The sequence below is a fragment of the Gorilla gorilla genome, chromosome 6, assembly GCF_029281585.2.
Source record: "Gorilla gorilla gorilla isolate KB3781 chromosome 6, NHGRI_mGorGor1-v2.1_pri, whole genome shotgun sequence".
Lineage (NCBI taxonomy): Eukaryota > Metazoa > Chordata > Mammalia > Primates > Hominidae > Gorilla > Gorilla gorilla.
Window position 1 is genome coordinate 63,522,174 of NC_073230.2, and position 25,978 is coordinate 63,548,151.

A 25,978-nucleotide genomic window follows, 5' to 3' on the forward strand; every position below is an offset into this window, starting at 1 on the left:
CTAACCAATACTTTTATGTTTTTTTTGGTAACACTTTCCACTTATCTTCTTGATTCTTGGATCAAATGATCCACCCACCTCAGCCTCCCAAAGTGCTGGGATTACAGACATGAGCCACTGCACATGGCCAACATTTGCTTTTTAACAGCAACTGTATGTATATATAATACATATATTTTATGTATGTTAATATATATTAAAATAATTGCTTTTAAATATATAATTGCACTACACACACACAGTTTCTCTATACATGTGCCAGTAATTCTCCATTTGCTCCCACCCACCCCATCCCTACCTCAGATTCATTCTCCACCTTTCTCTGCACCCAAGAGGCTGACCTCTGAGAACTCCAGTCTCTGAGCTCCTCTTACCCTCTGGCTTCCAACATGGTTTCACTAATGGGAGCCAGTGGCAGGCATCAGAGAATGGGGGCACAGAGGGGATGGGGCGTTTGTCCCTTGCTCTGCTGCAGTGTCAGCCGCACTGTCAGATGCAGCTGGCTGCATCCCTCTGTGACGCCTCCAGGTAGCCCTTCCTGTGCTGCTCCCACTGCCTCCTCTTGAGCTCTCAGGCCCTGGTGGTAGCAGCCTCCTGCGGTGGCCAACACTGCTGTCACTGGCACTCAACAGCCTCAGTTCCCCCAGCCTCGCCCACACCCCTCTAAACAGTCCCTTCTTTAGCTTCTCTTCAGGAGTCCCAGAGGAGGGCCAGGACCCTGACTGACACTCCCTATAAGTAGAGTGCGCTCCCTCAGTAACTGCAGTGAAGTCCTGCTGTTTTCATCAAGGGGATTCTGACTGCATGGTGCATTCTCATAGGTCTTCAGCCTTCCAATAAAACATCAGAAAACCAGATAATATAATTCAACATTTTATATCAGAAAAGATCAGCTTTCCAACATTTATTCCATGGAATGAGTGCACAGCATTTTCATGAACTACCTCAGGGCTACATCAGTACAAAATAGTTTAAATTAGTAAAATAAAGTAGTTTCAAAGGGAAATCATTGACGACTTCAGGATAAGTGCCACCACCATTTGGGAACAGAGGATAGAAGGTAGCCATGTGGTTATTCCATGATGCAGGAATCAGGCCGGCAGGTGGACTGTCATTGCTGTCTTGCGGCAGCTGGCCTCTGCCTTCAGGGTACCACCGTCTCCAGGACACAAATGGGCAGCAGAAAAATGTCACCTTATTGATGCTCAGCAGCTCATCTATTGGGACAAAACTTCCATCTCGGCCAAGGGAAATACTCTGTTGAGTGACCAGCGGGGCCCAGCCCCCAGCCCTATTTATCTCATCAATATGGTTCAGGGAAGATAAAAAAGAGTGTTCTATGGGATAGAAAGGTGGGAATGACAAAACTAAGTGGCTGGGCATGGTGATTCACGCCTGTAATCCTAACACTTTGGGAGGCCGAGGTGGGTGGATCATGAAGTCGAGATTGAGACCATCCTGGCCAACACGGTGAAACCCCGTCTCTACTAAAAATACTAAAATTAGCCGGGCGTGGTGGTGCACACCTGTAGTCCCAGCTACTCAGGAGGCTGAGACAGGAGAATCGCTTGAATACGGGAGGCGGAGGCTGCAGTGAGCCGAGACAGTGCTGCAGTGAGCCGAGATGGCACCACTGCACTCCAGCCTGGCGACAAAGGGAGACTCTGCCTCCAAAAAAAAAAAAAAAAAAAAATGAAAGGAAAAGCTAAGCAGATGACTTACGTGGCAAATGAGGAATCAAATTCTCTATTTGTGGTCTGAGATGCCTTTTCCTGGCCCAGTTTTCTGTCCAAAAGGCTCTTTTAACCTCCAAGTTATACACTATTAATGGTAGGCCCATAGTGGGGTGGGGTGTGATGAGCTGGAAAAGCATGATGTGCGTGTGCGTGTGCGGGGGTGGGGCCATCATCAGAATTTGCACAGGCTGCTGGGAAGAGCCATGGCTGTCTGCTGGGAACTCTGCTGGGGCAAGCAAGACCTTTGACTCTCCTGCCCATCTCAAGAATATTTCTAAAATGTTTTAACCAGCAAGTTAAAAAAAAATTTAACCCTCTTTATATAGATACCCTGGACACTTTTTCTTATGGTTCCTCCAAGATGATTATAACTTCCGTCTGACACTATATATTCTTTTAATAACAACATTTCCCAGAAGGCTCACAAATCATGGTTGGCAGTGCAGCCTTTTCAATACTGGACACATCCCATGCTAAGGCCCTCTGCACAGATTTTGTTTACTATCACTGGCGATCAGCCTAAACTTCTCACCCCATGTATCAACCCACCCCGATGTGTACACCAGGTACTATGTGACCCACCTACAACTGGCTAATGATGCAACTTCTGAAAGACCCTTGCACCCTCACTGCACGTTCTGCCACACAGGTGGCTTGGTGTCACGTACTCCCTGGCACCATCTGGTTCGTGCCAGGTTTAGAGTTCATCATGTTTGGCTTCCTGGTCTTTGAGTTTAAATTCCTCGGCTGTGACCTTCCCATCTCCATTCCGGTCCTGGTTGGTGAACATATTCTTCACAATCAGCTCAGCATCAAAGCCAGGAGCGAGTTTCCCTTTGCCAGATGCCACCTGGGCGTGAATGTACTCTGAGAACTGGAAAAGAAGGGGACAGGAAAGACCATGAGTTCAGCTGCCATGAACGCCAGGCCTGGGGCCAGAAACAGAGCAGTCTGGGGGTGACAGGGCTGGAACTTGAGTCTGGGCTACCAACACAGACAAGATCTTTTTGGCAGCTATATGACCTATGATCTGTGTTTTGTTTTGTTTTTTTTCTCTAAATGCAGGTGAAAAACCCTTGTACTAAATGACTCCAAGAGCCCTTATTATTCAGGTAGCCAATACCCAGCAGCCGTCAGAGCTATCCCTTCTCCCAACTTGGTTCCCCACCAAAGGCTGACCCCCATGACCACCCAAGACTGTAAGAACATTCTTGGATGCATGCATTCATTCATATGATCAAAACATATGGTCTACTATGTGCTGAGCACACTGTTCTAGATCTTGAAATACATCAATACACAAACAAACACCCTGCCCCTGTGATGCTTGCATTCTAGTGGAAACAGACAATTAGACATGAACATAAAAATAGGTAAGTTACACATAAAGTTACAAAGTGAAATGCTCCAGAAAAAAATCAAAAAGCGGAGCTCAGTAAGGAAGGGAGAAAGGGATGAAGTGTTGAATTCAGTGGTCAGGATAAAACTTTAAGGAGAAGGGAAGATTTGTGCAAAGGCTTGAAAGATGAGAAGGAAAGGGCCGAACAAGTTATCTGGGGTAGATGTCTCCTGAGCAGAGATGGCAGCCAGTGCCAGGGCTCAAGGTGGACGCATGCCTGGGTGGTCACAGACAGCACTGGGGGCGGGTGTGGCCGGGTAAAGTGGGCAGAGGGAGACAGCCGGCAAAGAGGTTACAGCGAGCAGAAAGTGCAGGGTCTTCACAGGCCACTGTGAGGCCCTGTAGACAGGGGCCTCTGCAGGTCTGACCCAGCTTCTGTGTGAGAACGGCCACTGTGAGGGCAGGAGGAGCTTCATGAACACCACTGCTGTGATGTGACCCGGGAAAGAGAAGACAGGCCCCGGGCTAAGATGCTACAGGGTGGGGGTGGTAAGAAGTGTCAGGTTCTGCGGGTGCTCTCAAAGTACAGCTGGAATGATTTCCTGAAGACCATTACGGCCTACGAGAGAAAGAGAGGAGTGAGAGATCACCGAGTGCTCTCGCCTGAGCCACTGGAGGCCAGTGATGCCACTGACTGCGACGGGAAAGGCTTTGGGTAAAGCAGGCCCCAAGCGGGGTGTGCGGGTGGATAGCAGGGGTTCCGTAAATGAGGACATCAAGCAGGCAGCTGAACACATGAGTGTGAAGTGGAGAGAGAAGACTGGACTGGAGCTACAAATCCAGACGCCATCAGGATATGGACCCGATAAGACCACCGAGCGAGTGACTTAAAGACAGAGAAAATAACAAAGGTCAAGACTTAGCCCGGGGTACTCCAACATGAAGTGATCAGGGACAAGAGGCCTGAGAGGGACGTACCAGGGAGGTAGAAGGAACACCATGAAGTGTGGTGTCCTGGAAGCCAGAGAAAGATGCATCCTGTAGGGGAATCAGCTGTGTTGAAGTTAAGAGGAGCATGAGAGCTGACCACTGGATTCTGCGATACGGAAGACATTGGCCACCCTGGCAAGGTCAGGTTCAGAGGCATAGAGGGACAAATGCCAGAAAGGAGTGGGTTTAGGAGAGAATGGGAGGAGAGGAATTGGAGGCAGAAAGGACACACAATGCTTTTGAAGTTTTTGCTGTAAAGGAAGGAAAGCAATGAAAGAAACAGACACATCCAGGGAAGGGAAAATAATAGCACATTTGTATGCAAATGAGAAAGATCCAGAAGTGCTGATGATGTGGAGAGAGAGAGGAAAAGGCTGGAGGATGTGCTTCAATAGCGGATGTGGAAGAGGCAGGGAGCTGGAATTCCCCAGGGGTGGGACAGAACAGATGGTTCTATTGCCCAGCTTCACAAAGAGGAGTGTGGTCCTGGCTCAAACAACTGAGTAGCTGTGTGACCTTGGACAAGTCATTTACCTTCTCTGTGCAGTTTCTTCTAAAAAACAGCTGCTGTGAGGGCCAAATCAGAGAATACACTCAGCACATACAGGCAGGCGTTGAGCACCCAGTAACGAGAACTAAATGCAGACTGTGTGCCCTGGAATCAAGCCCTACACCTCTTAGGGAATCGGTTTCTTCAGAGAGGAATGGTGAGCTTCCATCGAGAGGGTGTGTGTAAAAGCGCTTGGCACACAAGTGTGCTGGTCATCTCACAAGCCCTCCAGCCAGCTGGCCTCACCCTTAGAAGGCCTCACCTTCAGAACCGGCCCCACGGCCTCACCAGGCTCCCTGAGCTCTTCGGTCCCACCTTCCTACAGAGGCCAGTTAGTTACCTCTTCCAGGAGGACTTCTCCGTTGCCATCCTTGTCAATTTCTTTAAAGAGGTTGGGTGACACCTCACCATTCCATATGAACATGTACCCCTCGGGAAGGCCAGCCACCAGCTCCAGCAGCTCAATGTCAAACACTAATACGGCACTGCCGGGCACTTCTCCATCTGTCCAGGTGACAGGAGCGGGAGGCGGTGTCAGCTGGCAGGCAGCAGTCAAGCCCAACAACCAGCACCCACCCCGACCTCCAGCAGCCTCACTCAGGGTGGGACTTCTGACCAAAGCAAGAAAGCGGAGCAGAGGCTAGTCACTTTCTCACTGTAGGCAGTGGCCCGTTAATGACTCACGAAATCAGTTTAAAGGGTGGTGACCAGCGTTTAGTTATTTTTTAAATTAAGGAATAGAATAGAGGCCAGGCATGGTGGCTCACGCCTATAATTCCAGCACTTTGGGAGGCCGACTCGGGCGGATCACTTGAGATCAGGAGTTCAAGACCAGCCTGGCCAACATGGTGAAACTCCATCTCTACGAAAAATACAAAAATTAGCTGGTGTGGTGGTGGGCACCTGTAGTCCCAGCTACTCGGGAAGCTGAGGCATGAGAATTGCTTGAACCAGGGAGGCAAACTTTGCAGTGAGCCCAGATCGCGCCATTGCACTTCAGCCTGGGTGACCGAGTGAGACTCCATCTCAAAAAAAAAAATAAATAAATAAAAGGAACAGAATACTTTGTACCTGTAGAAAAGATAGGTATTGTGTCATGAAACTTGAGTTTAAATTTTATATATAAAACTAAAAGTAATGCTCACTTTAGCAACACATACTAAAATTGGAACCATACTGAGAGGAATAGCATGACCTCCGTGCAAACAGGACATGCAAATTTGTGATGTGTTGATTAAAAAGAAATAAATAAATGTGCATATGTGTAACTTGTATGTTTATGTAGAATACAGATTGGGAAATAAAATGTATTTCTTACTGTGTGTCTTGTGGAAAAAAGTTTGAAAGCTGCTTGTAGAGACTACAATACAATGGTAAAACTTTTAAGTAAATCTAACAGCAGAACTTTTAGAATCTGAACAATATGCCTGAAGATGATGATCCAAGATTTGACTGTAAGCACAAATTCAAGAATAGTATATACAGTATAGGCCCAAAGAAGTTATCTAAGTATGGAATATATGAAGGTAATGTGTATTATTCCAAATTATTATATTTTATCTAGATTATATGTTATATATAATATGCTATGTATTATAATTATTAATAATACATCACAGAAAAAGTCTTAAAGAATGTACAACAATTTTTTTTTTTTCTGAGATGGAGTCTTGCCCTGTTGCCAGGCTGCAGTACAGTGGCACGATCTCGGCTCACTGCAAGCTCCACCTCCCGGGTTCACACGATTCTCCTGCCTCAGCCTCCCAAGTAGCTGGGATTATAGGTGCCCGCCACCATGCCCAGCTAATTTTTTGTACTTTTAGTAGAGACGGGGTTTCACCGTGTTAACCAGGATGGTCTCCATCTCCTGACCTCGTGATCTGCCCACCTCGGCATCCCAAAGTGCTGGGATTACAGGCATGAGCCACCGCACCCGGCCAGAATATACAACAATTTTTAAAGGGTTTCTTCTGGGATTGGTAGGAAGAACAATGAACTTTACAATTCTTTTATGGGGAAAAAATATCAATCCACAGTGCCTATCATTGTTACCAGTTAGCTCTTCCTATCTCCTCCATGTCCAGATATCAGCAGTGTGAAAACACTGAAAAGAAGGGGTTCCTGGGGCCAGGCACAGTGGCTCACACTGATAATCCCAGTGCTTTGGGAGGCCTAAGCAGGAGCATCGCTTGAGCCCAGGAGTTAAGACCAGCATGGGAAAGATAGCAAGACTCTGTCTCTAAAAAATAAAAAATTAGCCAGGCGAGGTGGTGCATGCCTGTAGTCCCAGCTACTCGGGAGACTGAGGTGGGAAGATTGCTTGAGCCCAGGAGTTCAAGGCTGCAGTTAGCCATGATGGTGCCACTGCACTCCAGCCTGGGTGACAGAGTGAGACCCTGTCTCTGAAAAAAAAAAAAGTTATTGAATCCCCATGTGGAGGACACATTGTGGCTGAAATGATGGAGTAAAACATAACCACTGTGAGGATGAGGTAAAGCCAGTATTTCAAGAACTTGCAACTAATCTCTCCCAAAGGAAACTGTCTTGGACAGCCTACAGGCTCAGAAGTGAAAAGCAACGGCCTACAGCATTCCACCTGTCCCAGGAAACAGTTCCAGGAGGACGTGCTCAGTCTGACCCCAGAGAAACCTCCCGGACAGCTTCCCTGGGGACACCTCCCACACATGGGTCTGAAGATCCAAGATTTATTTCACTCAAACTGGTTCTTTCTCAAGAGGGTAATGGAGCATTGACGTGGCTCACTGAATTCACAGGGGTCTCCAAACAAAAATACTAAATAATTTTTAAAAAATAGAAACCACACTCTTTGGGTATTACATGTAAGAAGCATGCTGTGATTCTAACTATGGCACCCCAAAAAGCACAAAATTCAGATAGTAAGCGGGCCCCCAACACCCTTGAATAGCGTTGCTTACTCACCCACGCCAGCTTCCCCATAGCCCAGGTGAGGCGGAATGATCACTGTCCGTTTCTCGCCAACGCACATCTCTCTGAGACCCATGTCCATCCCCAACACAACTTGCCCAGATCCCAGAACAATATTGTAAGTTTTGCCTAAATTCCACCTAAAATGAAACAGAAGAGCCTCATGTTAGGTCACCAACCCATTGGCACTGAAAGTGTTCCTATGAGAAGAACACATCACTCCTAGGATATTTCTACCAAAGAAATGCAAATCCCTATCTAATCATGAGGAAACATTCGACAAAAACAAATTGGGGCACATGCTGAAAAATGTCTGGCTGTCATCTTCAAAACTGTCAAGGCCATGAAAATCCAGGCAAGACTGTGGAAGTTCCAGAGTGGAGAAGCATAGTGGAATGGGGTCCTTTTTGCTTGAGCCCAGGAGGTGGAGGCTGCAGTGAGCCAAGATCGTGCCCCTGCACACCAGCCTGGGAGACAGAGTGAGACCCTGTCTCAAAAACAAAAAACAAAACAAAAAACCCTGGCTTTTGGATTCAGCAAGACCTGAGATGGATTCCTGGTTCTGCCACTTAATTTGACCCTGAGAAATGTAATCTCTCAGTTACTTTATCTATGAAACGGAGACAACAAATATAGCTATCTCACAGGGACATTTTAAATCGCAAATAACATGTTATGCTTGGCACAGTGGAGAGGAAGTACAAAGGGCTCAATAAATGTTTGGCCTTGAGGTGTAAAGTGTTTATGTCTGTAACAGTCTAAGACTAAAAAAAAAAAAAAGAAGACCACCAAGAGTTTAATTATCCTTGATGGACGGGTGCCCCTTTGGGTCATATCCTCTTCTCAGGCTTCCCGACCTCCCCTGGGCCCAGGGCAGCCGCTTCTTTCCCTCCTCCAGCTGATTACCAGCAAACCAAGACACGGTTTGTGTTTTCCCACCTGGGAGGAACCCAGAACAAAACCAACTCAGGGATGGCTTTGGGGAGGGAGCCAACTCCCACTGCCTGCCTTTCTCTGGGGCTACTCCAGTTGCAAAGTCTTATGACATAATATTCCAGAACTCAGTCATCCAGGAACGCATGTTTCTTCTTCCTCCTTGAGGCCAGTTTAAACACGCACGCGTAAGAAAATCCTCCAAGCAAACAATTTGTTGTCATGTGTCATCTCTGAACACACCACTCATTCTTTTTCCTCGGGTCCTGTGATTTTCTTTCTTCTCTCTTGGGCAGTGTTTCTCTCATACACGGTCCTCACTCCCCCTGCATGCTTCCTGGCCCCATCCACCGCAGGCCTGCAGCTTCCTGCCTGCTTCACCCTCTCCGGCTCACTCCCACTCCTCTCCTCCCTTCTAGCCAGCAGCTGCTGCCTTAGTCCTGATGAATGGGGCCCAGCCCACACGGGGCTCTAGCTGGGACCACATAGGCAGGTGCTGGCCAAGCTTTCCATTAGCCCACTATTCTGAAGCTCACACCAGGAAGACACCAGCAGGGACGCCAGCCGCTACTCTTCTGCTGCAGATTTACATGTAATACAGAGGCTCTCAGAGTACAAAATGCACTTCCTGATAAGGAGCTCTGGCTCATGTGGCTCCTGAGTGCTCTGCCAGGATGTTACGAGTCCTCCAAACACAAGCAGGGGGCAGGGAGACTGACTCTCCCCGCCCCATGTGAGAAGCAGATCCTGGAGCCTCTGAGAAGGAATTCCTTTGTTCATTCCCCACACCCACTTCCCCTTTCCTCAGCCTCAGGATCAGCAGACGGGAATATGAACATCAGCAGGAGCAGTGACAGCAGCCACGGACCTTACAGACCCTTCTAACCTCATGGACCATTTTCACTCTTAGGAGCTCACTTGATCCACAAAAGCACTACAAGCCATGCCCCTTCCCTGCTGCCCTGCCTCCCGCTAGCTTCCAATAGTCAGTGGTTGGGATTTCTTTGCAAGGTCTGTTGTAAGCCAGGTCCCTGTACATCTGGGCCCTGGAAGCCTAGCACATATTTCACTGATTCTAAAATGCTTATTTTTTCACAGTTTAACCTTTGTATAATTAGGATACATTTTATGACCGACAGTATGTCATCAGTTAGCGTTTTTACTTGGTCAGAGATACATGAAATGTTTCCATCACGCTCTTTAGAGTTGTTGAAATACATTAAATGCATTAGCATACAGGATCCCATACTGAGAGGGAGAGCTCTGAAGAGTATATCCATACGGTCTTCTCTTTTTCTTTCTTTTTGGAGACAGAGTCTCACTGTTGCTCAGGCTGCAGTGCAGCAGCGCTATCTCGGCTCACTACAACCTCTACCTCCCAGATTCAAGCGATTCTCCTGCCTCAGCCTCATGAGTAGCTGGTATTACATTTGCCCGCCACTACTCCCGGCTAATTTTTGTATTTTTAGTAGAGATGGGGTTTCACCAAGTTGGCCAGGATGGTCTTGATCTCTTGACCTCGTGATCTGCCCACCTTGGCCTGCCAAAGTGCTAGGATTACAGGCATGAGCCACCGCACCCAGCCTCTGTGCATCAATTTTTAAAGAAAGCAGTTCGGCTGGGCATGATGGCTCAAACCTGTAACTCCAGCACTTTGGGAGGCCAAGAGGGGAGGATCATTTGAGGTCAGGAGTTCGAGACCAGCCTGGGCAACATAGTGAGACCCCCCATCTCTAAAAAAATTTTAAAAATTAGCCTGGGTCAGGTGCAGTGACTCACACCTGTAATCCTACCACTTTGGGAAACTGAGGCAGGAGGATCACCTGAACCCAGGAGTTTGAGACCAGCCAGGGCAACATGGCAAAACCTTCTCTCTGCTAAAAAGTAAACAAAATTAGCCAAGTATAGTGGTGCGTGCCTGCAATCCCAGCTACTTGGGAGTCTGAGGCGGGAGGATCACTTGAACCTGGAAGGCGGAGGTTGCAGTGAGCCGAGATAGCACCACTGCACTCCAGCCTGGGTGAAAGAGTGAGACTTTGTTAAAAAAAAAAAAAAGAAAGAAAGAAAGGAAGGAAAAAAAGAGAGAAAGAAAGAGAAAGAAAGGAAAGAAGAGGAAGGGAGGGAGGGAGCAAGGAAGGAAGGAAGGAAAGATAGCAGTTATACGATGAGATCTGCTTTTCAGAAAGACAATTTCATGGGGTGAAAAATGACCTGGAGCAGGGCAAGACCATGAATAGGAAACTCTTAACACAATGCACCTGAGCAGTGATGCAGCCACGAGCTATGCAGTGGGGCAGCATGGAGATAAAAGCTCTCAACCAGCATATACCCAAGAGAGGAGGATGGTGGGAGTACGCAACTGTCACCCTCCAGGCTCACTCCCACACCATTCTGGTTGCCCTTACTTGGAGTCCAGCAGGGTCCCATCCAGAAGTGAGGCATCGTAGTGATATTTGAGGTAGTCTCCCCTCTTACTCAGCACTGAGCAGTCGGGGGGTTTGTAGTGGGAGGTGATGCTGATGGAGTCCGAAGGGTTGTGGAAGTCGATCACATGGATGTCAAACACCAGCACAGCCAAGCTGGGGATATTCCCTAAAGGACAGACATGGGGAATGAATGAATGACCCCTGCAGGCTGCAGCACATGGGCCTCCCCAGTATCACCAGGTATGTCCTCAAGGCCCTCCAAGTGAGGAAAATGGGCACCCAGATACAGAACCCTAGGAGGACTCCAAGACTGACGCTGAAAGGGCTGTTAGATGTAACCTCATCCTCATTTTACAGGTGGATAAACGGAGGCACAGATTTGCCCTGGGTCTCACAGCCTGTAATGAGCACAGTTTGGACTAAAATTCAAGACTATGGACTATTGCCCCATGGAATCGTTGAGCCTGAAAGATGAGTGGCTAAGTTGATCACAGATGAGGAAACTCAAACCCAGCCAAATTAATACTTGCCCCTCACCCACTGGAAGTAAGAGGTGGGGTGAGAAAATCAGCCGTAGAGTGAAATCACTCCAATGTCCTACCACTGCTCAAGAAAAACATAACATAAACTTCATAAAGAAAAAGACACCTCTCCCCCAAAATTGGCCCCTTATGATCATACACCTAACAGTCACAAGGTGCTTTTAGAATACATCCTATTTGTTCTATACTAAATTATTTATTAACTTTTCCATAATTTCCACTTTTGAAGACAGTAGCTCACATCTGAATAATGTTTTACAGTTTGCCAAAGTATTTTTCACCTACATTTTCCCTTTAAATCCCTGCAGCAACCTTATGGGGTAGCCATGGCCATAACCCCAGGAATTTAACGACAGCTTCCCAGGGGCGTGGGGGACACTTAAACATATGCATCAGTTGTAATACATCCCCCAGCCCAAATCATTTCAGAGAAGTTTAAATGTAAAATATTTTAAAATCATGTTACCTAGAGTCAAGGGCATGTTTTATTATCATCAGCATTTTACATATAAAAAAACCAACTCAGGTTAGGTATGGTGGTGGCTCATGCCTATAATCTCAACTCTGGGAGGCCGAGGTGGCAGGATCACTTGAGGCCAGGTGTTTGAGACCAGCCTAGGCAACACAGCCAAATGTCTCTACAAAAAAATTAGCTGGGCGTGGTGGTGAGCACTTGTAGTCCCAGATACTCGGGAGGTTGAGGCAGGAGGATTGCTTGAGGCCAGGAGGTCAAGGCTACAGTGAGTTAGGATTGCACCACTGTACTCTAGCCTGGGCAACAGAGTGAGACTCCGTCCTCAAAAAAGAAAGAAAGAAAGAAAAGAAAAATTCAGACATGATACTACTTATTCAAGAGAATAACACAGCTAATGACAAAATTCAGATAGAGATACACAAACTCCAACAGTCCCTCCTTACCTCCCGTCCGTCCCCACACATACTTTTCTGTGTCTGCTTCTTGATTGGTCTCTCTCCTATCTCTAATAGAAACACACTCACGCTCATATTTAATAGGCGTTTATTGAGTACCAGGCATTCTTCTAAATTAAACATGTATTGTTTAATTCTCATTAAAATCCTGAGAAAATGGAGGTACAAATTTTGGGGCTGGCCAAAGTTAAAGGTAATAATTTGAGAAGCGTGTGCTTTAATAGCAGAACACAGGTGCCTGCTACTCACTCAAAACAGGGGCTGCTGGTGTGGGTGGAGTGGGGTGCAGGCTCCTTCCCACAGGAGCCAGGAAGTACAGCCTGCCATTGGCCAGAAGGCTGCTCAAAGCCAGGCCACGGATGGCTCTGTGTGGGAAGCTAACACACATGGACAGGGTGGGTGTCTGCAGAGGCAGATCTATGGTTTCTCAACCTTGGCAACCTGTTAAAAATCACCTGGGAATGAACCCGAAAACATTATGCTAAGTGAAAGAAGCCAGACACAAAAGGCCACATACTGTAGGATTCCAGGGATATGGAAACATCCAGCATAAGCAAATCCATACAGACAAGAAATAGACTACCTGTTGCCAGCGTGGGGGCAGTGGATGGATGAGGACAGGGTACGGAGAGTGACCGCTAATGGTTATGGGTTACTTTTTGGAGTGATGAAACTGTGCTGGAATTAGGTAGAGGTAATGGTTATGTTACCTGGTTAATATACTAAAAACAACTAAATTGTAAACTTTAACATGATTACTTTTATAGGATGTGAATTATATTTCAATAAAACATTAAATAAAAATATCTTTCTTGGGTATATATACAAAAGAATTGAAGCTGGAGATGCGAACAGATATTTGTACACTCATATTCACAGAAGCATTAAGCATTATTCACAATAGACAAAAAGCAGAAACAGCCTCAGTGTTCATCACCAGACGATCTGATCAACAAAATGTAGTATATACATCCAATGGAATATTCATTCAGCAATAAAAAGGAATGAAATTTATTAGCCAGAAAAGAGGAATTAATTTTTTTTTTTGAGATGGAGTCTTGCTCTGTCATCCAGGCTGGAGTGCATTGGCGTGTTCTCAGCTCACTGCAACCTCCGTCCCCCGGGTTCAAGCGATTTCCCTGCCTCAGCTGAGATTACAGACGCGTACCACCACACCTGGCTAATTTTTGTGTTTTTAGTAGAGACAGGGTTTCACCATGTTGGCCAGGCTGATCTTGAACTCCTGACCTCAGGTTATCCACCTGCTTCAGCCTCCCAAAGTGCTGGGATTACAGGCGTGAGCCACCGCGCCCAGCTTGAAATTTTGATAAATGCTAAAATACAAATAGACCTTGAAAACATTATGCTAAGTAAAATAAGACAGACACAGAAAGAGAAATATTGTATGATTCCACTCAAGTGAGGCACTTACAATAGGCAAATTGGTAGAGACAGAAAGAAAGGTGGTTGCCAGAGGTTGATAGGAGGGAGGAATCGGGAGTTATTGTGTAATGGGTTTATGTTGGGGATGATGAAAGAGTTCTGAGTGTAGATGATAGTAATGGTTATACAACATTGTGAATATATTTGATGCCACTAAACTGTACACTTAAAATGGTTAACAAGGTAAAGATGTTAAGTATATTTTACCACAAATTTTAAAAACTTCTAACACTGAGCTAAGCAGTCACCAAATGTTGTCAATTCAAATATAATCTCCCCTCCGAGATGCATTCAGGTGCAGGGCCTTCTCCAAGGCAAAAAGGAATGCATCTGGAACCACCCACATCCCTGGGATCTGATGTCAGCAGTCAAATGAACTCAGCCTCTCAGGCCCCGAGGATTCCAGGCACAAGAATTCCAACCAGTGCAGAGGTCGATTCACACCCAGTCAAGGAACCATGTAGCATCAGGTGAGTATGTCAGCTTCTAGGAAGTTAACGTGAGTCAGTCTCCCAGGTGCCTGATAACCTCTGAGGCACACACATTATTGAGGGCGTCAACAAGGAAACACTCTCTGTGTGCGTAGGAAGTTTTGTTTGTGTTTCTTTCTGCTGAATCCCTAATACCGTGAGCAGGGCCTGGTCATGAAGAAACTCAATAAATCTTTGATGGATGGGTAGATGGAGTTTCTCGGCCTGCAAAAATGAAGATCAGAGCCTTGAACCATAGACCCCACCTACCCCAGGCAGCACCAAGGCCTCGAACCTCTATCCCTCTATCTTGCTCTGACTTCCACAAAGCTATTTGTAGATTAAGTATAGAAATGAGTGCTGACCAGCAAACAGGCAGAAATAGTCCAACGTGGCTCCAACACCAACCTCCTCTCTGTATAAACCCTTAACCAATGCAGAAGTCATCATTCTGTTCTCACCATGAGGATGCCTCCCTCAGAAGAGATACAGATGAGAAAAACTTAAAAGCAGCCAATATCCCACCCAAGAAACTCTGCAGCTCCTGCTGGGGGTGGGTTTCCTCTGCTGGTGGTGGGTTTCCTCTGCGGAGAGTCAGTTTCCTCTGAGGGGGGTGGGTTTCCTCTGAGGGGGTTGGTTTCCTCTGCAGGGGTGGGTTTCTTCTGAGGGGAGTGGGTTTCCTCTGAGGAAGGTGGGTTTCCTCTGAGCGGGTGTGTTTCCTCTGAGAGCTCTAGGACTTCTGGTTTGAGGTCTCGGTTCTCCACATATGGGTATCAACAAGTCACTACCTAATGGGGACTCATTCTTTCTGTCTGTCTAGGACACATATGGGTCAGAGAGCCCTGGGTCCAATTCCAGCTCCATCATGGATTAGCTATTGTGGCCTTGGACACATGGGTGGAACTCTCTGGGCCTCATTATATTTCTAAACAATGAGGGTAATGATGTCTCAGAAGACTGTTTCCAGGTTTGAATGAGCTCATGTGCAAGAAGTCCCAGACACACAGTGGGTAAAATGTAATTTATTAACTTTCCTCTCTTTCCTAAAAGGGTGCTCAAAAGGTAATCTGGAAGTTGAGTAACAGCAAACCATCGATGAAGTGATGCTTACACATCCTCGCAGGCAGAATCCATTCCCCACTTTGAGGCTGCAAACCCATCCAAGTGCCCTAATTTCAGGGCTGACCCATGGAACAAAGCAGATGGCAGAAAGATCCAGAACCTCTCCCAGGAGGCCTACCCTTTCCCCTCCACCAATCTTGCAGGGGAAAATGGCTGTGACAGAATGAAATGCTGATAGAGGCTGAGAGCACACAGTCAGCCCACAATTCATTCCTTCCACAAATATTTGCCAAACATTCACAATGTGCCTGGCCCTGTGGTATGCAGTGAAGAAGCCACTAAGAAGACAGCTTCAGCATCCTGACCCCTCTCGGGTCAGCCCCTCAGGGATCAGCATGAGCTCCTATGTAACCCCCACAAAGAGGCCAAGGGTGCTGATCAGGAGAGGACAGAGGCAGACTCCACTCAAGAGCACTTGGGGTTTATACCTCAGGGTCACTCAGGGTGCCCTCCTCCCACAGCAACATGATTCAGGATGAAGCAGTCTCATTGCCCAGAAAATTTACGAGCCTTCAGCTGCTTCCCAGAGACTTATATAATTCTTTGCAGAGCTCTGTCTCATACTTGATAGAAAGCCAAGAGGAAAAAAAGTAATTTAAGCAAATGTTTTCCATCAATGCATTCTTTTCAAAGAAAGGAAAGATTAGTCCTCAGGCCATAAAGAAACAAGAACATTCAGAAAGTATTTATCTGTTTCTGTTTATATTTGACTAGAAGTAGAAATCCACACGATAAAAAGCAATAGAGCATCAAGACACTAGACAAGCAGGATGTGTGAAGAAAGGCCTGTCGAATGGATCTTAAGCTGTGATCTGTTGTGGTTTAATCAATCAGAAATTTAAGTCAGGGAGAAAAAAATATTTCTCCATTGTACAACCTACCTTCCAACCAACTTGACGTTTCTTGGATCCTCTGGGATGAACACTACTGGGAAAACTCTCAAGATACATATGATGTATCAACAAAAAAACAGAACAGAACTAACAAAATAAATGTACAGCCAGCAAGGCCAGCCTCCATCAGCAAAAGAATACGAAAACAAAATAAATACTGCATCACCTATTCCTAAGCGAGGGAGCAGCCATTAAAATACATAGCATAGAAAGTTGTTCACAACATATCTGTTGTTCACCACAAATTAGGTAAAGAGAGAAATCACAAAGTAATATGCATAGACAATCCCATGTTTGTCCGTATTGATTAGTGTAGGTGGGCATTTTTTTTTAAACCTATACATAAACTCAAAGGTACAGAAGGACATTCACTTCATGGCTGCATTTGTTTCCTACTGTTGCTGCAGCAAAACACCACGAACTTGTTGGCCTAAAACAACGCAAACGGATTCCCCTAATTCTGGAAGGCAGAAGCATAAATTCAAGGTATTGTTAGGGATGTGTTCCTTTTGGAGGCTGCCGGGGAGAATGTGTTTCCGTCTTTTCCAGCCTCTCGGGGCCACCTTCATTCCCTGACAGGGTCCTCCTTCTGTATCTTCTAAGTCAGCAGTTTAGCACTTTTTCCCCGGTCTGACCGCCTGCCTCCCTTTTACAAAGACTGTTGCAAGTATTTTGAGGCCACCTGGATAATCTAGGATACTATTCCTATCTCAAGATCCTTAATCAAATCTGTAAAGTCCCTTTTAATAAGGTAACAGGAGGCTAGGCATGGTGGCTCACACCTGTCATCCCAGCACTTCAGAAGGCCAAGGTGGGAGGATTGCTTGAGCTCAGGAGTTCCAGACAAGCCTGGGAAACATAGCAAGACCATGTCTGTCTTTACAAAAAAAAAAAAATTGCTTTTGAATTAGCCGTGCATGGTAGCACACACATGTAGTCCTAGCTACTCAGGAGGCTGATGCAGGAGGATCACTTTAACACAGAAGCTGGAGGCTGCAGTGAGTTAGGAGCTTATCTTACCACTGCACTCCAGCCTGGGCAACAGAACAAGACTTTGTCTCAAAACAAAATAAAGTAAGGTAACATACTCACAGGTTCTGGGGATTAGAACATAGATACTTGGAGGGGCTGAATATTCTGCCTACCAGATTAAGATTAACAATATTTATTTCTGGCATGGCATGGCGCTCACATCTATAATCCCAGCACTTTGGGAAGCCAAGGTGGGCAGATCACTTGAGGCCAGGAGTTTGAGACTAGCCTGGCCAACATAGTGAAACCCCATCTCTACTGAAAATTTAAAAAAATATTAGCCAGGCGTGGTGGCACATGCCTGTAGTCCCAGCTACTTGGGAGGCTAAGGCACGAGACTCACCTGAACCCAGAAGGCAGAGGTTGCAGTGAGCCAAGGTCGTGCCACTGTACTCCAGCCTGGGTGACAGAATGAGACTCTATCTCAAAAAAAAAAAAAAAGAAAAAAGGAAAAAAAATATCTATTTCTGGGTGGCAGGATTTCTTTGCTTAACTGTATTTTCTTTTTCTAAAGTCAACATGTATGATTTGTGTAACTTTTAAAAGGAAGTGTGGTATGAGGGTGACAAAAATGTTCTAAAACAGGATTATAGTGATGGTGACATAACCCACTAAATGTTCTAAAAGTCACTAAATTGTATACTTAAATGGGTGAATTTTATAATATATAAAACAAAAACCAAAGAGGGGCTTTTGCACTTACTTTCAATGGTTCAGCCCAAAATAAATAAATAAATATAAAAAGAGATCAAATATAGCAAAATGTTAACAATTGGCAAAACAAAGTGGAATTCACTGTAACGTGCTTTTGACTTTGGTGTAGGATTTAACATTTTCAAAAGGTAAAGGAAAATGGGCAGAGAAACAAGGAGAAATAACAGGACAACTCTAGAAACTAAATCTATTTGGGGATTCCAGTCTTAAGCTGGACTTTAGCTTCAATATGTTGGCTCTCAAGAAGCTCTGTGCAGAGTGTGGTAGTGTGTGCCTGTAGTGCTAGCTACTCTGAAGGCTGAGGCAAGAGGATCACTTGAGGTCAAGAGTTCCAGGCCATAGTACACGATGATCACACACTACACTTTCCAGCCGGTTCGACAGAGGGAGACCCTATCTCAAAAAGAAACAAGAAAAAGAAAAAGAAGCCCTGTTCCAAGCAATGTGGAAGCAGCCACAGCTAGTGAGGAAGGCAGGTGATGCTGATGCTCACCTCTTCCTTCCTCTCCATACCCCAGGTGAGGGGGGACCACAATCCTTCGCTTTTCTCCAATGCAAACACCAAGTAGACCTTCATCCATCCCAGGAATCACGTAGCCCTGCCCAATGTACGTGTCAAACGTGCGGTTCCGAGAGTAGCTAGAAAAGAAGAAAGGAAAGAAAGAGGTCATTCATGAGGGCCTCCACAGCAGCTGTGCAAATTAGTTGGGAAAGAGATGCAAAGGCACACAGAGGCCTCCAGACTCCGGAACAGCATAAACCACAGTATCTGACGACACAGCCAGGAAACATGCTCCCCTGGAAGGGTAAATAGGAACCCCCACACAGCATGTGAACAGCCACCTGTAGAGACAGGCCATGTGGCCCTCCAGTTTCGTCAGGTTATGAATGCAGTGTGGGTTATGAGAAGCACCACACAGAAATGGAGCTAATGTAAATTGAACACTATACTTTCTTTTTCTGAGGCAAGGTCTCACTCTGTCACCCAGGCTGGTGTGCAGTGGCACCATCATAGACAGCTCACTGCAGCCTCAACCTCCCAGGCTCAAGCAATCCTCCCACCTCAGCCTCCCAAGTAGCTGAGACTACAAGCACATGCTACCACACCTAGCTAATAATTTTTTTTTTTTTTTTTTTTGTAGAGATGGGGTCCCACTATGTTGCTCAGCCTGGTCTTGAGCTCCTGGATCAAGTGATCCTCCTGCCTCGGCCTCCCAAAGTGCTGGGTTGACAGGCATGAGCCACCATGCCCAGCCTGTATACTCTATAACCATGTCAAGTTAATGAAAACAATCAAGCTCTCAACCAGCCTGGGCAACATGGCAAAACTCTGTCACTACAAAATTACAAAACTTAGCTGGATGTGGTGGCACACACCTATAGTCCCAGCTACTCAGGAGGCTGAAGTCAGAGGACTGCTTGTGCCGGAGAGGTTGAGGTTGCAGTGAGCCAAGATCACAACACTGCACTCCAGCCTGGGTGACAGAGTGAGACCCTGTCTTGAAAACAAAAGACAGAATCGAACATAGCCCTTATCAGAAACTATGAATGTGTCACAAGGATAATGTCTCCAATATCTAAAGAGAAAATATCTGCATATGTGGGACATGAATACTCTGTTTTTATTTTCTAATTACTTTTTAATTTTTTTTTTTTTGAGACAGGGTCTTGCTCTGTCTCCCAGGCTGGAGTGAAGTGGTCTGGTCTCAGCTCACTGCAGCCTCAACCTCCTGGGCTCAAGTGATCCTTCCACCTCAGCCCCTCAAGTGGCTGGGGCTACAGCATGCAATACCATGCCTGGCTCATTTTTGTATTTTTAGTAGAGACGGGGTTTCACCACGTTGCCCAGGTTGGTCTCGAACTCCTGGGCTCAAGCGATCTGCCTGCGCTGGCCTCCGAAAGTGTGGAATTACAGGCCTGAGCCACAGCACCCAGCCTGACATGAAGATTCCGATCGCCAGGAAAGCAGCATACACACTGAGAGTAATGAATTCCGCACTCTCCACCACAGCCCGACAAAAGGCCCCCACTATCACCCCTGCTCAGCCCGCCACCCTGGTGAATACTTGGGTTTTCCAAGTGCTCCTGGCAGGAGCCCCAAGTCCACTCAGTGGAGAGATCCAGCCTGTGTGTAAACTGCCGAGTGAGTCTATTACCATGAGTTTGGTAAAAAGAGGAATCAATTCCCCACAGCATAATGATTCCAGAATAAAATAATAAAACTTCATATGCCACAAGTCCACTATCAAACTGGACCATGTGACCTGCACCCCTTCCCCACACCACCTGGTGCCGATGAGGCAGAAAGCCTGTCCTGAAAGAGCCAATCGGTCCTGCCCTTCCCTCACCTCAAAGCCAGGGCATGATGCCCTGGAGAAGAGGGACCGCTGAGCGGGGCCAGGCCGATACACAGGCAGAGCTGTGGGGGTTCTCCCTTCTCAATACCCCTCAGAGACCACAAAGTTATGGGGCATGAAGAAAGAATCACAACAGATGTCTCTCCTCACCCAGGAAGCAGGAGATTGTCCACATAAACTCCCAGACGAGGCTGTGAGTCCCCCTTCCCACCCACTGAGAACAGCACCCCACGCTGAGCAGCTCCAAGCCTCCTCCTGGTGCACTGGCCAGGAAGGCCTGGAGGGGAACACAGCAGGGAAGAGGAGGACCGTGTCGGCTCCCAGCATGCTTCAGCCAGAGCAGGGCTCACCCTCCCGAGGTTCCCACCTGCAGGACCCTGGGGATCACCAGCAATGTGCAGCCACTGCCAGACATTCAGGGAAGAGAAGGATACCTACGTGGTGGGCTCCCGACAAAGGGACACCAAGTAGTGAGAGAGATGGCAGGTACCCACAGCGGGGATTGCTGCCCACTGGAACAGTTGCAAAGATTCCATGGCAGAGGGGAGATAGCAGACACCGAAGGCTGTGGGATCTGCCTAAGGGAAGAGCAATGGTCTGGCAGCAAGGGCCAAGCCGAGAGGCAGGATATAAGAGCCTCAGAAGGACAGACGGAGTGGCGGGGTGGGCTTGAATTGTAGTGAATGCTGAATAAAAGTTAAAGACAAGTAAATGCAAAACCATCCTGTTCCCCAATGGAAAAGCAAAGTCGTCAGTCCTCCCCTAAACTAACTTATAAGTTCTTTTATCTTTTCTTTTTTTTGAGACACAGTCTCACTCTGTCGCTGAGGCTGGAGTGCAATGGTAAGATCTCGGCTCACTGCAACCTCCGTCTCCCGGGTTCAAGCGATTCTCCTGCCTCAGCCTCCCAAGTAGTTGGGGTTACAGGCATGCACCACCACACTCAGCTAATTTTTGTATTTTTGGTAGAGACGGGGTTTCACCATGTTGGCCAGGCTGGTCTTGAACTCCTCTCTTCAAGTGATCCACCTGCCTCGGCCTCCCAAAGTGCTGGGATTACAGGTGTAAGCCATCGTGCCTGGCCTAAGCCACCACGGCTGGCCCAAACTAACTTACAAATTTTAAAGCAATTCCAATCAAAATCCTGGGGGTGTGTATCTGGTGGTGGTAGGGAGCTCAGTAAAGTAATGCTAAAATTCATCTGAAAAAAGAAATAATTAAGAATGCTGTTTTTAAGGTGCAGTATATAGCAAGCTATCATTCTTGTAAAAAATTAAGAAGGAAATATATACATATATGTACTTCATTATATATGTATGGAACACCTGTGAAATTAATAACACTGGGCCGGGGGCAGTGGGTTACACCTGTAATCCCAGCACTTTGGGAGGCCGAGGTGGGTGATCACTTGAGGTCAGGAGTTCATGACCAGTCCGGCCCAACATGTTGAAACCCTATCTCTACTAAAAATACTAAAAAAATTAGCCGGGCCTGGTGGCATGTGCCTGTAATCCCAGCTACTCGGGAGGCTGAGGGCAGAAGAATCGCTTGAACCTGGGAGGCAGAGGTTGCAGTGAGCCGAGATCGTACCATTGCACTCCAGCCTGGGCAAAGAAGCGAGGCTCCGTCTCAGAAAAAAAAAGAAAAAGAAATTAATAACACTGGTTCCCTACGAAGAGGGGAGGTGGGACAAGGATAGGAGGGAAATTTGTCATTGTATACCTTTTCATACTTCCAGGGTTTTAAATCATGTCAATGCATCACTTAGTAGAAAAAAAAAGTTATTTTTTAAAAAAGAAAAAGAATGCCCTCTACTATACAAATTAAAAAGCTAACACTAGTTAATCATAGTTAAAGGTGTGACGCTGCCCTAGGAATAGATAGAAGGTAAAGGATAAAAATTCTACACAAAGACTCAAAAGTACATATAAGAATTTAGTTCATAACAAAAATCACCTTTTAGAGCAGTGAGGAAATGATAGAGTCATTCATGACGGATGTTGGAAAAACTAGCTAACCATCTGGAAAAAAATAAAGTTAAATCCTTCCTGTCACAGTGATACCACAATAAATTCAAGACGGATTAAAGACTTAAATATGAAAGCATTTATGAGCATAGAGAGAAATTGCAGAACGTTGTTAACACTGGTTATCTCATGGTAGTGAGAATGGAAGGGGCTGACAGGAAATTTACATTTTTTGCTATACATTTTTGCATTGTTTCCATTATGCAATTAGGACATATTACCTCTGGCCTGGCGCGGTGGCTCATGCCTGTAATCCCAGCACTTTGAGAGGCCCAGGCGAGTGGATCACTTGAGGCCGGGAGTTTGATACCAGCCAGGCCGACATGGTGAAACCTCATCTCTACTAAAAATACAAAAAAATTAGTCGGGCAAATTTTTTTGCATCACTACAGGTGATGGTGCACACCTGTAGTCCCAGCTACTCTGGAGGCTGAGGCAGAAGAATTGCTTGAACCTGGGAGGTGGAGGTTGCAGTGGGCTGCAATCACATCACTGCACTCCAGCCTGGGCAGCAGAGTGAGACTCTGTCTCAAAAAAAAAAGAACATATTACTTTTGAAAATAAAAATTCTAATAAAGAATATCTTAAAGAATAGAAAAAAAACCATTAAAAGGCTTGAGGGAAATACAGGCAAACATTTATATACTCTAGGAAGAGGACAGACCTTGTAACAAGTCACCAAAGCCAGGAACCATAATGAGGAAGTCTAATGTATTTAACAACATAAAACGTTTACAGTTAAATGGTCCAAAAATCAACATAACCAAAATTAACAAACAAATAAATTGAGGAAAATGAGGAAAATGTTTTTAATAATATGCAGCTATAAAATAATTAACATTTTTAATGTGTAGAGCTCTTCAAATCAACAAGAAACAGACAAATGCCAATGCCCTAAATAGAAAAATAGGCAAAGGACCCGAACAGGTAGTTCACAAAAGAAGGTACTCAAATAAACACCCTAAGGAATTTCAATCCCAATAGCAATAGAAAATTCAGATTAAAACCACAGGTATCATTGTTTTCTCCTATAAATTAGCCAAGATTATTTTTAAATGATACCCAGTGTTACTGAATTTGTAGGGAATGGGATACTCTTAAACTGTGATGTTGAGTAAAACCTTCCTTGAGGGCAACTTGGTAGTATTTATCAAAAGGTATAAAAATACACATAACCACTGGGCACAGTGGCTCATGCCTGTAATCCCAGCACTTTGGGAGGCCGAGGCGGGCAGATCACTTGAGGTCAGGAGTTTGACACCAGCCTGACCAACATGGCAAAACGCTGTCTCTATCAAAAATACAAAAATTAGCCTGGTGTGGTGACAGGTGCCTGTAATCCTAGCTACTCGGGAGGCTGAGGCAGGAGAATCACTTGAACCCAGCAGGTGGAGGTTGCAGTGAGCCAAGGTCACACCACTGCACTCCAGCCTGGGTGACAGAGCAAGATACTGTCTCAAAAAAAGAGGCAGGGCGCGGTGGCTCACACCTATAATCTCAACACTTTGGGAGGCCGAGGCGGGCAGATCACCTGAGGTCAGGAGTTCAAGACCAGCCTGGCCAATATGATGAAACCCCTATCTCTACTAAAAATACAAAATTAGCTGGGAGTGGTGGCTCATGCCTGTAATCCCAGCTACTCAGGAGGCTGAGACACGAGAATCGCTTGAACCCACGAGATGGAGGTTGCAGTGTGCTGAGATCACGCCATTGCACTCCAGCCTGGGCAAGAAGAGCGAAACTCCGTCTCAAAACACACACACACACACACACACACACACACACACACACACACACACACACACACACACACATAACCTTTGACCCAGAGATTCTTCTAGCGATGTATCCCAGGGAAACAATTAATCATATATTTTAAGATTTCCCTACAAAAATAATTACTGCAGCCTTAAGTGTCAAAATACAGGAAACATACAGGACAAACAACAAGGATTGATTACCTAAATATAGGCAAATCTATACAATGAAATATATGCAGCTGTTAGAATGGGCTAGATCCCACTGTATTAAAATGGAAAGCTCTTGAAACCTAAGAAAACTGTGGTTCCATTATATGAACAGAAATCTGGTGTACACAGAAAAGTGGTCTTTCAATTGGAAATATAATTCCAGGGAATAAAGAACAGAACCACACTGGAATGTAACAAAGAATAATACACATATGCACTAAATGATTTTTTTTTGGTAACAGAAAAAGATAAAAACAACTCAAATATTCATCAATAGGGGAATGGTTATCTAAATACAATATACTCACCCAATGGGACACCCATGTAGATGTAAAAAATAAAGGATTTCTCTCTATGTATTAGTATGGAAAAATCCCAGAGTAACAAAAATCAAGGAGAACACCACCTTGTTCCCTAGTAATACTATATTCTGAAAGCCATATAATTTAAAGAGAAGAAAATCACATTTGTGTTTGCTTATATTTGCATTTTAAAAAATCCACACATTAGGCTGGGCGCAGTGGCTCACGACTATAATCCCAGCACTTTGGGAGGCTGCGTTGGGTGGATCACCTGAGGTCAGGAGTTCGAGACCAGCCTGGCCAATATGGTGAAACCCCGTTTCTACTAAAAATACAAAAATTAGCCAGGCGTGGTGGTGTGTGCCTGTAACCCCAGCTACTTGGGAGGCTGAGGCAGGGGAATCACTTGAATCTGGGAGGTGGAGGTTGCAGTGAGCCGAGATTGTGCCACTGCACTGCAGCCTGGGTGACAGAGTGAGACTCTGCCTCAAAACAAACAAACAAAAAAAATCCAGACATTGGAAAAATTAAAAATAGAAACCAATAAAGATGGTTAACTCTAAGGGGTAGGGGAGACAGGGAGGTTAGGCAGACAGAAACAGGTATACAACATATCTTTTCTTTTTTTTTTTTTTTTGAGACAGAGTCTCGCTCTGTTGCCCAGGCTGGAGTGCAGTGGTGTGATCTCAGCTCACTGCAACCTCCGCCTCCTGGGTTCAAGTCATTCTCCTGACTCAGCCTCCTGAGTAGCTGGGATTACAGGCACCCACCACCATGCCTGGCTAATTTACAACATATTTTAATGCATACTTTGTTTTGGTTTTGAGCTATGTAACTATTTCTCTTTCCCAAAAAATTTAAATGACAAATTTAAAAGAGATCCTAGGAACAAGAATGAATTATTCAAATGAAATAATGCCATATACAAATTCTTCTGTAATGGTTTTGGATGACTACATTAACTGGAAGTCTATCACCTCAGAGACAGGGAGGTTGCTGTCACTACTTGTTTGCTCTACTGGAAGCTAAAGGAGTAGTTTCAAACAACACATGCCACTAGAATGAGCAAAACAGGCCAAACACAAACCATCTCTACAACTGCAGGCCATGCCTGATAAACAAAACAAAACTTTGAACAACAAAAGAGGCCAGTAATTAGCCTCTATGGCACCCAGCATCCAGAAGGGAGCTGAATGCATCCAACCAGTGCCGTCCAGCTGATCAGCCTCTGAAATTTGTAAAGCACTATGACACAT

The 25,978-nt window shown here is 45.7% G+C and overlaps 1 protein-coding gene across 1 annotated transcript in view; it reads right to left on the reverse strand.

Moving 5' to 3' along the window:
- Nucleotides 1–860: 860 nt before the first annotated feature.
- LOC101129903 (peptidyl-prolyl cis-trans isomerase FKBP9-like) overlaps nt 861–25,978 on the reverse strand; it is a 32,142-nt gene continuing 7,024 nt past the window's right edge. The window contains 5 exon segments of the mRNA XM_031013380.3: nt 861–2,610; nt 4,956–5,119; nt 7,556–7,701; nt 10,900–11,086; nt 18,560–18,705. Coding sequence (XP_030869240.2) covers nt 2,434–2,610; nt 4,956–5,119; nt 7,556–7,701; nt 10,900–11,086; nt 18,560–18,705 — 820 coding nt within the window. The 3' untranslated portion in view covers nt 861–2,433.